This window comes from Scomber japonicus, chromosome 19 (assembly GCF_027409825.1).
Source record: "Scomber japonicus isolate fScoJap1 chromosome 19, fScoJap1.pri, whole genome shotgun sequence".
Lineage (NCBI taxonomy): Eukaryota > Metazoa > Chordata > Actinopteri > Scombriformes > Scombridae > Scomber > Scomber japonicus.
Window position 1 is genome coordinate 22,486,707 of NC_070596.1, and position 15,043 is coordinate 22,501,749.

The window sequence follows — 15,043 nt, forward strand, 5'->3', positions numbered from 1 at the left end:
AGGTTAATGAAAAATTAAAATATTCCCTGTTGTAATGAAATGTTATTTAAAAATGTTCCAGGTAAGAAAATTGAGTTTCCAAGTATAACCAGAAAGGGAAGAGTCAGCTTGTGTATTTTCCTATAGTAATTACAATCAACAGGAACAATCAAAGGCTTAAGTTGTTGAAAGGAAAGCTGCACACCTGCAGAAATGGCAACTGATTAAACAGTACAAATAAAGATGTGATTATTTTATTTCACTGAAGCGTTGCATTATGCAGCAAAATGTTTGGTGAATAAATTGTGTTGTATTGAGTAAAATGCACTTGTATTGTGAACCTAAGTTTTTATAACAGCATGTGTTAAGTCAGTGATAATAATAATAATAATAATAATGATGATGATAATAAACACTATATTCAGTAATTTGTACCATTAACTGACCATAATGACTAAATCTGATGCAGTTGATACATGAAGGGGACCTAGGTTTTTTAAGTCTGTGTATTTTTATTCATCACTGATATCCTGAAGTTCATAATACTTTTATGTGTAACAGCAGTAACATCTGAATATATGTAATCTGATGGTTATGATGGCTATGACTGAAAATATTCAGTATTCAACACCTAATGGTAGCTTGCATAGACAGACATATGCATGCAAACCTTGTTATTTATTCAGAGGCTGAGGTTGAGCTGTTCCCAAACACTGACTAATGCATTAATTGATTGATTTTTCCATCCAGCTGGTCACTGTGGCTCCACATACATAGAGCAGCAGGAATGATCACAGAGATGTAGACTGAGGGACAGAAACACAAATCGAAAGCGGCTGTTGCTCTTCCTCATTCATTCAGAGTGTGAAAGCTGTGTGATGCTGTTGACCTGGACCAGGAGAGACAGAGGCATGCTGGAGCTATGGATGCACCTGGGAATCAAATAGTCCAAGATAAACAAACAGTCTAAAGACTCTTTGGATGAGTCCTCTGAAGTGTAACCCCCCCACCAAAAAAACAAAAAGCTGTTCAATAGACTGAGTCATAAGGGGTTTATTGGAGCAGTATTGCCCTTCAGAAGCCAGAACAGGAACAGGTGGTGTGGTTGGTTTCTATTAGGGAAGTGGTTTTAGATCCACTAAACAGTCTAATCTGAAGTGTTTTGTTTCTGTTTAAATATTATGGAAATTAATAAGCTGTCAGGAAATGTGCCTACAAGGGTAACACTTGTTTGTATGATTACCTTTGGAACACAAAAATACTTGAAATATATGTTTTTATTTGTATTTCTTAATTACAAAGACATTCATGGTCCCTAGAGGATGAATTCAACTGACTTTTCATCTCCCACTACGAGTAGGTCAAAGTTTTCACTTATCTAGAAAAATATCTTCACATCTACAGGATGGACTGTGACTCATTTTTTGTACAGACATTTTATTGTTTCCCGAGGACAAATCCTAAATGACCTAGGTGATCCCCTGCTTTATCTTTAGAACCAACATGAGGTTGACTTTTGTTATTTTGATCTCAACAACAATAAGATGGGTTGCTATAAACTGTTATACAGACATTCACGATCCCTCCACAATGGATACCACTGACTTTTCATCTTGCACCATCAGTACAAATGTTTTAATTTATCCAAAGAAATATCTCCACGCTTACTGGATAGACTGGGACAAATTTATGATATTCATGGTTCCCAGAGGATGAATCTTAATAACCTTGGTGATTACCTGACTTTTTCTCTAGCACCATCATGAGGACTTTAGTGGAATGATTGCCATTAAATTGAGTACTGTACAAACATCCATGTCCTCCTGGGAATTAATTGTAATAGTGTTGGTAATCTCCTAATTTTTCATGTAGCACCATTATCAGCATTTAACAAACACATAATTACATTCTTATCAGGGTCGACTGTACCTTGTGATTAGCACTAATAAGCAAATATTATTATGCATACACACTAAACTAATATGGTGATTATGGTTAACAATCTACCCACTAAACCCTTGTTCTTACAACATTTGTCACTAAAGGTCAGGTAAATTATTAATAGCACATTCTCACAACAAGGTGAGTTTTTGTTCGCATTAATTCTCATGCTTAGACTTGTTAACACAGGTGTGAAAAACCCTTTATGAACACCAGTCCTCAAGAAGTGATACATCCTCTTCCTTACACCTTCCAGTGAACAGAATCAAATGGGATCATTCAATGTGTTTTGGACACCAGAGAATTATCTTCCACCAGCACTGAAATATGTGACAGCAGCAAAAATTATTATTTTTGTCCCATTTGTGATATGATGGAGAAAAAAAATGAAAGCAGCTGAGTGTGAGCCAGGGAAACAGATTTTTTTTTTTAATTAGGCAACTGTCTTGTTAAGGTTTGTGCAAGTTTTTTTTTAAAGTTTTTTTTAACGCTTGTAACTAAACCCGAGAGATGAGAATAACACCTGACCACAATGTCCTTCCTTGTTACTGTGCTACTTCACTCTCAGACTACCTGTTTCCAACCATGTCCTCTACACATAATCCGTAGTCTCTTAATTCCTTAATCCCACATAATCCTTTCATGGTGAGGAAAAAGTATTTCTCTTTTTGTACATGCATGGAACATGTATTTTCAACTGAACACCAAATGCTCACTTCTCAAATTTCAGGAGATCCTTTCTGTCCTACAAACCTAGACTCTTGCTTGTTATCGTCCCAGCTTGAGAGAGTCCAGAATTATATAACGGATAGATAGAGAGGCCGAAATAGCAAAGTGGTAGAAGGCTACTGTGAAGGGATTAATCAGAAAAGGACAGTTTAATAATCTCTGAACTAGAAAACTAGGCTGCAGCTACCTATTCTTGTAAGCACTTTATAACTGCTCTCATGCAAAAGAAATGTAGCGCTAACAGCACAGGAAAAAAAGAATGAAACAGGGAATAATGGGATGGAGAGAGAAGATCACTTGGAAATTTCTAGTCTTTTTGACTTTAGAGGAGGTTAAGTGGCTATTGCTAAGCCAGAGAATTTTTTTTTTCTTCATTCACTCTCCTTTCTTTGTTGTCCTAGCAAGACGGATGGAGTAGAATCTCAGGAGCCAAATCCAGTCCTGCATGCAAATTCTTCTTTCATGCAGCTGTGTGTCATCTTACTGACAGTAGCCTGCCACACAATGTGCCCAACCCATAGCAACGCTAAAGATAATCCAATAGTGCATTTCATTTCTATTTTCACTTGCTGTAGACGCATGGGGACCTCAAATACGTAGCAGAGATGAGGAGAAAATGTCTTTATCCTGCTGCTCAGTGCAGCTTAGCAAATGCTAGAGAGACGATGTGGCTTCACCACTGCTGCCTGTCCTCCATCTTCTCCCCCTTTTAAAATGGGGATCACTCTTGAGAAAGTCTGCCTCTTTCTACTCTGCAGGAGGTTGCAAAGATGTCACCCATTCAGAGTGTCGTAGTTGATGAGAGAGAAGGTTTTATGAGGAGACAGCATCCGGCACAGAAAGCATGTGTGTGTATTAGGGTGAGAGGGGGGTGGGGTTAGGGTATGTGTGCAGGCAGAGATACCATATGTAGCCCTAAGGGCTTGTCAGATGCACCACACGTTTTCTTTCGAAAACTCATACATCTTAGGGACATTAAAGAGTGCAAATAAAACAATGTTGCCGTCACCATGAATTCTCATCAACAACAAATGTCATTATTTGAAGATTAAAGTAACTTTTATTCATCATGCTGGAAGGGTATTTTAAATATAACCTCTACAAAACAGCTCTCAGTCACAAAGTGAATAGACTTTCTTTAAGGCATTGACAAAAAGCTTTTTTTTATGCTGGAGTCAGATTCCTGTATGCTTCAACAGTTTTACATTGACTGTTGCATTCAGAGATTTGAAACACAACATAGTGCACAGTTGAGTTTCAAAACACTGAGAACTAGGATGATATACTGAGATTTGGATCTATTACAGCTAAACCATCTTTAAATATATATATGCCAGTCACATACTGTACAGTAAACTATGAATCTATTTGAGGGCAAACCAACACACACAATCCAAAAATGTCCTAATTTTTACTATAAGTTTCAACATAACTTTCTTTATAAATGTGGGAGTGGGTTATGGTTATGCAGGTTTACACTGCATATCCTCCACATATATTCCAAAGACACTCTTCTTATTTAATGATGTGGAGGAGGACAGCTTCCTTTACAGATGTGATAGTGTTGCATTACCAAACCTATTTCCACACTACATTTTAGGAGAAAGGCCAGACAGAGGAATGCATCATTATTATTATTATTGTTGTTGTCCTGAGGAGTATTTGGCATATGACAGGAGGGGGGCCATGACTGTGGATTTAATTGAAGATTATTATTGGAAATGTGTCCACTATGTATCACTATATATCAGGAATTTGTTGTTGTTGTAGAGACGGAGGAAAAAATAGCAACATATAGAAGGTGTAAGGGACAGCAGAAAGAAGAAAAACAGAGTGAAAACACTTGGCCAGAGAGAAGTCCTGTAAGTTGTTCATATCCTGTCAATCACATTATGTAAGTACCAGTGGGGATTTTGACTAAGAAACAATTACTTTGATTTTGAATCATCATGCTGCTCCTGCCACTGTCTTCCTCAGTCAGTGAGCTTAAGACCTGTTTCACTGTATTACTGCTGATGTCTCAGTTTTGAGTGACAGCAACATGGTAACAGCATGTTCCCCTCTGAAGGGCAAATAACAAATACAAATCCAGCAAATCCTGAGAGAAATGTCACTGACAACATAATTAATTTATTTTTCCTGCAAATATCTGTTATTATATTATCATATTTGCTCATAGCTACTAAAGCATGATTTTTGTTTTTTATGGTAATGTTTAGACAACCAAAGCGCCTGATTAAGGTTAAGGAAAGTTTGTGGTTTATTATAAACCAACTCTGCAGCTCCCCTCGGCTTTATAGGGAGTTTTAGGTAATTCTTTAGCTGTTCGGCTGCAATTTTACTGTTTTGTTTCAATCTCAGTGCTCTCTGTTGTTTTTGACTGCAGCAGGCAGTCTAAACATCTATTGTACTCAGCACCAAACAGCAATCAGATATAGTTAACCACTTGATCTGTCAGTATTATGTTCACAACTTGTTTCCGCTGCTGCCAAGTGGCCAGAAAAAAATCAGTTACTGCAGGTTAAAGAAGGTAAAACTATTTCACCAGGAATAAAAATGGTCTCTGAAAGTTACCCAGGTAGCAATTATGCTTCCTTCAAAATGTGCTGGGCAAAATAAGTTAGTATAAATATAGTTTTTGGGAGACAGGGGTGGATGATGAGCCCTTGGATTTTCAGAATCACTGAAATTTCCGTGTGGGTTCTGCATGTGAGTGAGACTTTGATGGCTTGTTTTATTTACTGAGTTTTCTCCCAATAACACTTTGCAGGGGAAGTACACAATCTCTTCATTTCACATACTGATATACTACAACTCTTTCTGACCATGCAGGCATATGTACATATAGTTATACTGTTTGTAGCATCAGGTTATATCCTCCTTCAGTAGATGGTCCTGCAGGATCTCTGCTCTAATTAGCTAGTTTACTTAATTTGTCGTGACAAGGTTACTTTTATATTTGAGTCCATTAGATATTATTTTTGAAGCAATGCTGGGACCTGGGGACACTGTTGCATAGAGTCCTGACTTTCACCTTAAGGCAGATACAGCCATTGATATACATGCACATGACAGTTAAGATCCTAAGTAATTAATAACCTTCGAAGTCTGATACTATTTCACTTTAAAAGTTATGCAGAGCATACCCTTGGACTGATGCATGCATGCATACACATGTCAAAGGAAAAGGAGTGGCAGCATTAAGTGCTTTATTTACTCATTTTTAGCCACACTTAACTGTGCCCACCCCTCACAGACGCTTTCTCAAGAGGCTGCCATTAAGTCTGCACAGCCCTCTCAAGGCTTCATCAATGTTAATCAGAGCTAAACATAACATTAGATTCCCTTCAGCTGCTTTGCAAAAAGGCTTGAAGGCATGCACGTATATGTGTGGAGCTAAGGTGCTGTTTGTTAGTGTAAAAGTACGGTGGAGTGGAGAGATTCTGTAGATCCAGTCTTCGCTGGAGGGATGCTCCCCGCTTGGAGGCCGGGAGCATCACATGCAGTAATAATCTCAAGTTTTACAGCTTTGTTACAATTTGCTATCTATGCCCTTGTGTCTGGAGGGCTATAATAAAGAACAAAATTTAAGAAATCTGTCCCTGCTCTCAAATTAAGAAATATTCATTTACCAGAAGAAAATCTTGGTAAGGTCAACACCAGCAGGATCTGACATCCATAATAGATTGTCATCAAGGTTTTGAAATTTGATGAATTAAAAATAAGAAAGCAGTAGTATTTCATTAATTCATTTTCATTCATTAATATTTCCTTTGCTACAGTCAAAATCTGTACGATTAGAAGAAAGTGTTGAAGCTTTCGAGTTAGTTATATTTTTCTGCAAAGTGTGTGGTAACAGATGAAAATGGAGCCAATATGTCAACCATGAAATGTGAAAAAAGGATCATAGTCATAATATATATACTAGCAGGGGCCCAAAATCCCTAGAAACCATCAAGCATGGAAGTATGGTGTGGTTTTCAGATGTGACACTAGGTAGCTTAGATTCACCACCGTGGAAGAAACCCAGGAAGAATCATAGGAGGCTCTTAACACAGTGAGAAAAGATGACTGCAGGAAATGTATCCAGGAGTAGTAGAAATACTGCAACTTTTTTGGCTCTTCCCTCATACCCTCAATACATAACAAAATTAATCCTCACCTGCAACACCAGGCTTTGGTCAAAGTTGTATGCACTGGGACGTCCCTCTAGGGTGGAAAAAGCCACGTTTCCTCCACTGAGGGGGGAGATATCACTGAACTCATCTGTACATAAAGCGATTCTCTCATCATCTCCTGGGCGGATGAAAGCCTTCTCATCCTTCCCATAGGTCTTCCTACAAGAGCTGCTGTAATACTGGTACGGCAACCAGGGCCCGTCCTCCACCGTACGCTTGTAGATGGCGAAGCTGTCCGGCCGAATGGTGTAGAATTTCAATCGGATGTAGGTTATCTCAAAGGCCTTCCCTGTGGAAAACAGATATGATTAGCTTTGAAAAGAATCACTGAAAGAATTACTGTTAGAACTAGATCTATTGTAGTTTCAACAGTTAGATCAGGGCTGGTTATAAGAGACAAATACTGTTGGGTAATAGTTAAGGGCCCAGAAGCAAAGTAAAAAAAAAAAACTGGTGTAATTGCATTATAGAAAGAGGGAAAACAATGGGGGATAGGCTTAATTTCCCGTGCCTCTGTGCAGGGTAAATGAATGTCATCCCTGCAGGAGTATTGTAGAAGAATACCCAGGATTATTTTCTCATTATCCAGATCATAATGGGCCCCAGGAGTGAAACACAGGTCAAAGGGAAAGAGACAAAAAAAAAGTCTTATTTCTTATATTAAGTGTAGGACAGAATAGGGCAATGAGTGCAAACTCAGAGGGGAAAGGGGTCTGTACTGCTGATTAATATACAGTCTGATGCAAGGCTCTAATCAATGATAAAGTGATTGATCCAACAAGTAAAATACTAATGAGTGTCATGAGGAGCTGAGCGTGGCGTAGAATTAAACATATCATTGATTGAACAATACATCTAAGGCGAGTTCTCAGTGGTGCATCGGCCATTTGGGGGTAATAGAGGTGAAACAGAAGGAGAGAGAAGACAGACTTTTCATAGATTTGTATCCCCCAAAAAACAGTGATTCAACTTCAATCCTGCAACAAAAAAAAAAAAAAGAAAATGGGTTTCAAGGCGCAATGATAAGTAGAGGGAATAGTCTCGCAGGTACATGTTTAATTAAATGAGGAGGAGGGTGAGGAAGGAATGCATTTTGGCATGTTGCATCTTCTCTTCTTACATATTTATGCCTGCAAAAAATTATTTAGCTTCTCCAGATGGCTCACAATGTGTATTGATTAGTGACATAGCTGTTGTCCATATTTGGTTTTGGAGGAGAATTGACATTTCTGACTCTGATCTCAACATAAACAAAGAATGCATGTCATTTCCCCCTCCTTGTTTACTTTAAACAATGATCTTGGAGCCATATTGCAGAGTCATCCTTTCCGAGTATTAATACATATTTAAAATCTGCAAAATATTGTGAAACTTGAAGGGGAGGGGGGCTAATAACGCAGACACAAATGGAAGTCACATTGAGACCACAGAAGTAACATGTACAAAATCTCTCAATAGGCTTCTTCATTGCTCTCGTGGGGATTTCTTTTCTACATCATTAGATACCAAGTCTCATCCACTCTGCACATTCTTAGAGGGATGCCATCCACTGCTATAGCCATAATGACATCTGTTGCTTTTCCCTGCCAAGTCGGAGGAGCTAGGCATCGCTGTCTCGTATCTCTGCAGCAATCTCTAATGGTATCTTTCCTTTAGGAGCCTTAAGATCATTTAGCTTTCATTTACTCCCTGCATGAGGTGAGCTCAGCCCTGCTGGGACCGAGGCACAAAAACATAAAAGAGGCAGAAGATGAAACATTTGTTGGATATCCCCCGTGATGAAATGCAGACTAATTGCAACGGATATTTGTATGTTTTTATACATAATGTTTAATGATTCATGATTCATCCTCTTTCAGGAGTACGTACTTTATGTGTTCATTAGCATTTATATGGAGGCAACAGAGATGATTCAACATGACATAACAAAAAAAAAAATACCTATAGAGAAAATGCCTGAATTCATATGTTTATTTTCACAGTTTGGACAGCTCAGTTTGACACTAAAATGTGTCTTTGTTCACCAAGCAGCAGGGCTTTGAGCACTGAAAAGCAAGACAAGTATGTCTTTCTAGGGTTATGATGCCTTCCTGATCCAGAGTCTTATGGCATCTCATGTTGTGCAGTCATAAAACGACTGGACTCAGACTACTTGGGCTAGAAGCTGCACGCCCTCTGACCTGCTGTGAGTCATCAGTGTCAACTTAACACAGCTGCTCATGTCCGCTCAGACTGATACCGGCTGAGACCAAACTCGCCAGACGTACTGTAGACTCAATATTTACATTCTGTTTACAAACTCGGATTTTTGTCATCAGCAAATAAAGGATGAGTGGATTTATTTTGTTGCCGTGCTGCGTCTCAAAGTTTGGGAATGAAACAGAATAGATTAATCTCTTACAGAGAATTGTGTCTTATATGCAAGCCAATCATCTACTGTAGCTGTGAGAGCGTCATGCTAACCGTGGCAGACTTTTATCATTGTTTTACATCTGTGACAGGATGTTGCTTTTCTTTGACGACGCCGAATGAGAACCAGCTGCAGACATCAATGTGTGCTGTTTAGGGTGTGTGTATGTGTGTGTGTGTGCTTCTCACCAAGTCTTTGTGGGAAAAACCTGACCCCAATTCCTTACCAGCAAACCACCCTGCATTTTCTTTCCCTCCTCCCTTCTTCCTCATTATGTTTTGTTTACTCCCCTTGAAGCAGCCCAACTCCCCCCTTTTTCCTTTCTACTCTTCCACAGACCCACTCTGACCTGGCTGCAATATGTGTCCGTGCATCCTACTGCTGTGTTTATCATCCCAGCGTTTCACTGTAGTCCCTTCAGAGAGAGCTTGTTTTGTTTGGAGAGGCAAATAGTAACGTCGAAGGCGCCCCCCCACCAGCACTCCAGATGGATCACAGAGCTTTCATATGTACCAAAGTGGTGCCACACAAACAAAATGTAAGGATATTCAGTTACATAAAAATCTATGTTATAAAAACATAATCATCCTTCTTTCAAGAAAACTGAGCCAAGGTGGAATCCAAAGGCACAGAAAAACACATGTTTTGGAGTTAGTGCAGAAGGGTCAAAGGTCAAATTAGTCTAAGGGAGACAGACTTGTGGGTGTTGGGAATGTTTGAAGAATAACAAACTCTCCAGACAGCACAGAGCATACCTCTGCAGAAGCAGCAGCAGCAGCAGCAGCAACATTAGCACCTTTGTCCAGGAAAAGAACTAGCCACAGATTATAGTCAACAAACCCTCAAAACACAGCCAGACGTCTACTTGCTATTGGAAATCAATATTCTCCATTTGACAGAGGCACTTCCTGGCTTCTGAACACGTGATCTAGCAGTTTCTCTCCGGTCAAAGCTCTGACATTTTCAACTTCTGTCATCATTTTGTCCTTCTTTCCTGTTCCTTTTGAAGCAGAGATTTTTGATGGGGAGCGCCTTCTCTCCACCCACAGAAGAGGCTAGAGGAGACCTGACATGTCAAGAAAATGTCTAGTTTTGAACAGGAGCTGCCTTCTCTGATAGATTGCTGAAAGCCAAAAAACACACACACACACACAAATACACAAAGGATAAAGTAAAGGTGATTCTAACTTTAGCTAAAGTGGCTTTAATCAATGTTTTCATGACAAATTACTTAATTAAAATTAGAAAAATGAGTTTCCCCTCAGCGATCAGGCCTAGCACCTTTAAGCTCATTGTTTTTCATTCTGGCCTACAAGCACACTATTTGGCTCACTCTCGCTGCTATCATATCGTTATCTATAGCCACAACTGGCCGCTAATCATATCTGCTGGATGTGTAAAGACATTTTAGCTTGAATTATATTGATGTCACAAATCAAACTATCAAATGCGAAATTTCCACCCAGAATTTTGATGCGCCAATTTATTATTTTAAGATGTCAGGGGATAGTTCAACATTCAGAGAAATCGTTTTATATTAAAACCTTATTAGCTTTTTATTTACTTAGAAGATTTAGACCACTCTACTATCTGTCCGTTAACTATTAAGCTGAAACCGCTGGAAGAGAACTTGGTTTTACGCTTGTACTGTTTCTTGGCCGGGTGCAGTGACTTATTTCAGTCTCGCTAGTTGCCTGGTAACCTCAAAGCTTTGCCAAGACTCCAGGAAGTCAGCGCACCTTGCCAAGAATTAGTTCCGCACACAACCTCACATAAAACCACAACTTGTTGTTTGTATACTTTTTTAGTAGAGATTAAATAAACGCTAAAGCTCACAAATACTAATACTGGTTAATTAGTGCTGCTGTTTCTGTGTTTCTAGTCTTTCCTCTAAGCTAAGGTAACCATCATCTGGCAGACAAACATGACAGTGCAAGAAAACAAACGTTTTGTTTTCAAGATGAAATGGAGGTGCAATACTTGGATGTGTGTGTGGGCTTGCTGGCTTGTTTTCAACATGCCTTTATGGCACAAAAACAAAAAGTTTCAACTGATTTCTCTCGATTTGGTCCCATGTTAAATATTTGGACATTATGCCAATTTTCAAAGTGGAAAACATTTCAAAGTGTGAAATGCTGTATTCAAACCGAGATTAAACTGAATTCATTAAATGCACTGTACATTAATATATATGTATTAAATAATACAACTTTGTTCAATTGCAAAAGGAACATTCTTTCAATGGCCTCCAAATGCCTGTGTATTGCCTCTGTTACAGACACACACAAACCATAATATGCACAAACACACACACACACACACACACAGCTCAGAAAATAAATGAAAGAGGAAAAGGTAATTTCATAGAAAAAAAATTGTATTAACGCTTTGTAACAATCACGACAATTTAATTCAGTTTAAGTGACAAATGTGTTCTGTTACTTATTTCTGCAGTTTTCCGCAGCGTGGTAATGGGATAATGATGCTAATGGCTCTAGCTGGCCTCATAAAATTTTGCGAAATGAGGAATGTCTTCACATGCAAATATGTACCCCCAGTGCACAGAAAAGTGAGAGAAACACAATTTCTCAAAGAAAAGAGCACATGGCGGAGGCACTCTGAAAAGCTAACACAGACATTGTGTAGTGTCTAAGCATGGTGTGTTAGCCTGTCGAATTCTCAACACATATGAAGTGAAGTCTGATTCTATTAGCTGATGATTTTCTCATTCAGCTTGTGATTAAATGCCTAAAGCCAGGTCTCTTACCTTGCCTGGTCTTTTAACAGCCCAAAGCTCTTCTTAACCTCAATCCTACAACCATATCCACGATGGATCTGTGTCCAATTTGATCAGTATATGTTCCTGGGTGAAACGGTGCCAACCAAAACTAGCTCTTTGGACAATTGTTCTTGAGGCTTTTGGTTGTAATTTTTGGTCAAGTCAGTTAAAAAGAGTGCAGGACTGCACTTAAATACTCCAGAAGCAACATTTTGTTCAAAGTGCATTTATGAGCAACTTCTTTCCCAACTTCAATGAAAACTTTCATTTAAGTAAAGGGACAATTAGCTTAATATCAAATGACAGTAGACCTGCTGACCAAGTCCCTGGCTATGCAAAAACACTCCTGATGGGCGGGGTTAATGAAATTTACCTCCCAGTGTATCTTTTGAATTCCAAATAGGTTTTATGTAAGTGCCTGACTTACTTCAATTGGTCCTCCTACCCTTATCATAGCACTGTCACTGCCAAACTTGGAGAGTTTCTGCAGGTTAACAACTGTTTATTACCTTGAATGCTTCTAAAAAATATGAAACTTTCATTAAAAGTCAATTATATATTAATTGTAAGAGTGCATATTGGAGTGTATTGTGACAGTTGCTGCAATGAATGTTGGATTGTTTGAAGTGTGGCTTTCATTGTGAAAAGGCTTACGTAAAAGGTTGAAGTGGGGCCTTGATCTGGTCTGAATCATTCTTTAAACAGTTTTATGAACACTGTGTCTTGTGGCAGTGTTCTAGTCTAGTTCTGGTCCATGTCTTTCCTAAAATGTTGTTGAGACTGTATTCTGGTGGCCTGATTTGAAAGGGTTCATCACCAATATTTAGTGGAAGTATGGAGAAGTAAACATGGGCCAACGCTGGGCCATCACTCACTTGCTATCTAGGCACGTCAGATGTGACTGTGTGTCCTCCACATCCTCTTTAAATCCCACTAAATTCCCAGACATGCTCTTGTGGCTGCGGGCTCGCAAATACTCCAAGTCTCAGCTATGTCTAGGCCAAAGTCTTTTTTCTTTTTTTTTTATGAAGACGGCTCAGAGGCGCAACTGCATAATACAAATCATGTGTTATTACGCACAGCTGTTTTGCATTAAAGCTTTTAAATAATGTATGTGATGACACTTAAACTCAACTGATGTGGGGGAAACTAACATTGCTTTGCTGTGAAATACCATCAGCAGACTCTTACCGCTGGAAACCATCTGTATTCACTAAATCTCAACATGTATTACTAATCTTCACATTCTTTTCTGTTCCTGGATACAGTAAATGTAGTGCACTTGAAAAGCTTTCAAGCATTTTAGAATGAAAATCCACAGTGTACACAGCAAAGAACGGAATGGTAGGAACAGAAACCATAATTGAATCCTGAGAACATACTTGACCCTGCTCACTCAGCCTGACCACAAACAACATTGCAGGTTGCATAAAGTCAGACCCAAGAATTCAGGAGGTCAAACTGAAGTAAAGATGTACAGCTGTGCTCTTACCCAGGCGGAGTGTGAGGTTGACAGAATTGGGGTGCTGGATATTAAAGTACATGGACTGGCTCTGCCACCACGTGGGCTCCTCATTCCTGTTGAAGTCTGTCAGGAGGCTGGCATTGTGGCTCAGTTCTGGGTCTGACGCATCACAGTAGTGGCATGAGCGTGTCGAGCCTGTATGCATGCAATACTCCTCAGCTGGGGAACCACACACATTTGATACCTCCACAGTTCGATTGAAGGCAATATTCTCAAACCTGGGCAAGCAACGACTCATAGTGCCCTCTTCATCATAACAGGAGTCCATTGCGGCCCAAACAAGAGGCTGGAAGTGTAGATGAAGAGAGAGTAGAAGGGCCAGGAGATAAGAGCTCACTGCAAATGATGTATCCATTCTTTACAAGCAGCTGCAATCACATTTACACTTCACGTACAAACTTTCACACCTATAAACTTTTATGTGAAGATGAAAATAAATGAAGACCCTGAAGAAAAATAATCCTAAAACAGGGAAAAAAAAGTCCAGTCTGAGAGTTTTGTTTCTCCACTCTCTGTCCTGCCCCTGTTAAGTCTCCGACATGTCTTCTCCCTCTGTGGAGTGGAATGAAGTTTGTGCAGGAACTCCTCTCATCAGGGGTAGCTTGAGACAGACAGAGGAGGGACAGGGATAGGGGGTTGTGGGGAGAAGGAGTCCATGAAAACTTCTCCACCTGCTGGTCAATACAAGTAGCACATCTTCATTAGCTTCAGATGTAAAGCAGACCAGGGTAAAGGAGTCTCATTTGACAGGAAAAACACATTGTATAACATCTTTAGGTGATGCAGCAGTGTGGTTGTTACATCCCCAGGCATTGACGTTGTGAATACCAAGGCACCTGCATTCACCACCTATGGGAACGCAAAATATCATCAATATGGTGATAAATGTACTTGGCAGTTGGCCCCACAGCAGGGCGTTCTGGTAAATGCTGACTGTAGTGATTTGTAATGGAAGACTAGAGAGGTGCTAAAACTGTCTGGAATATTTCAGCAGGCACTGGTCATCTCCATAAAGACACAGACATGTCACTCAGGGGAGTTCTGTGACCTAAAGGGAAAATGTATTTATAAAAATAAAGGAGTGAAAGAGCCATACTGCTTTTTCAGCTTAGATGCACTCAAGGCCCAAACACCATGGTAAGTGAGAACTGGTTTGCATATTCCAGTGATTCATATCACTGACAACTCTGGGTCATTATGTAATTCATCCATCAGTGTGTGATTACATTTACTGATGAATTAAAAGGTGTGGGATAAGTAACTAAGTCATCAAAGTCACCAAATAAATAATATTCGTACATATTCTTTAATTTTTCAGAAAATCTGGCCTCTAATGTTAGATTGTTATCAACTATGAAGTAATGAATTGTTATGCGTACATTCATGTTGGGAGAAAATTGATGCGTAATATTTATTCAGTGGATAAAAAATGTTGGTGACTTTGGATACCCTCCGCTACATTCTTGATTATTGTCTCAGAGAGGACGTTGCATGATTTTTGT

General features: G+C 39.3%; 1 protein-coding gene across 1 annotated transcript in view; it reads right to left on the reverse strand.

The window, feature by feature from the left end:
• lamc3 (laminin, gamma 3) overlaps positions 1–13,896 on the reverse strand; it is a 107,418-nt gene extending 93,522 nt beyond the window's left edge. The window contains exons 1-2 of the mRNA XM_053339965.1: positions 13,509–13,896; positions 6,812–7,116 (exon numbers count right to left, since the gene is read on the reverse strand). Of these exons, the coding sequence (XP_053195940.1) occupies positions 6,812–7,116; positions 13,509–13,896 (693 nt within the window). The remainder of the gene's footprint in view (positions 1–6,811; positions 7,117–13,508) is intronic.
• Between the last annotated feature and the right edge of the window lie 1,147 nt (positions 13,897–15,043).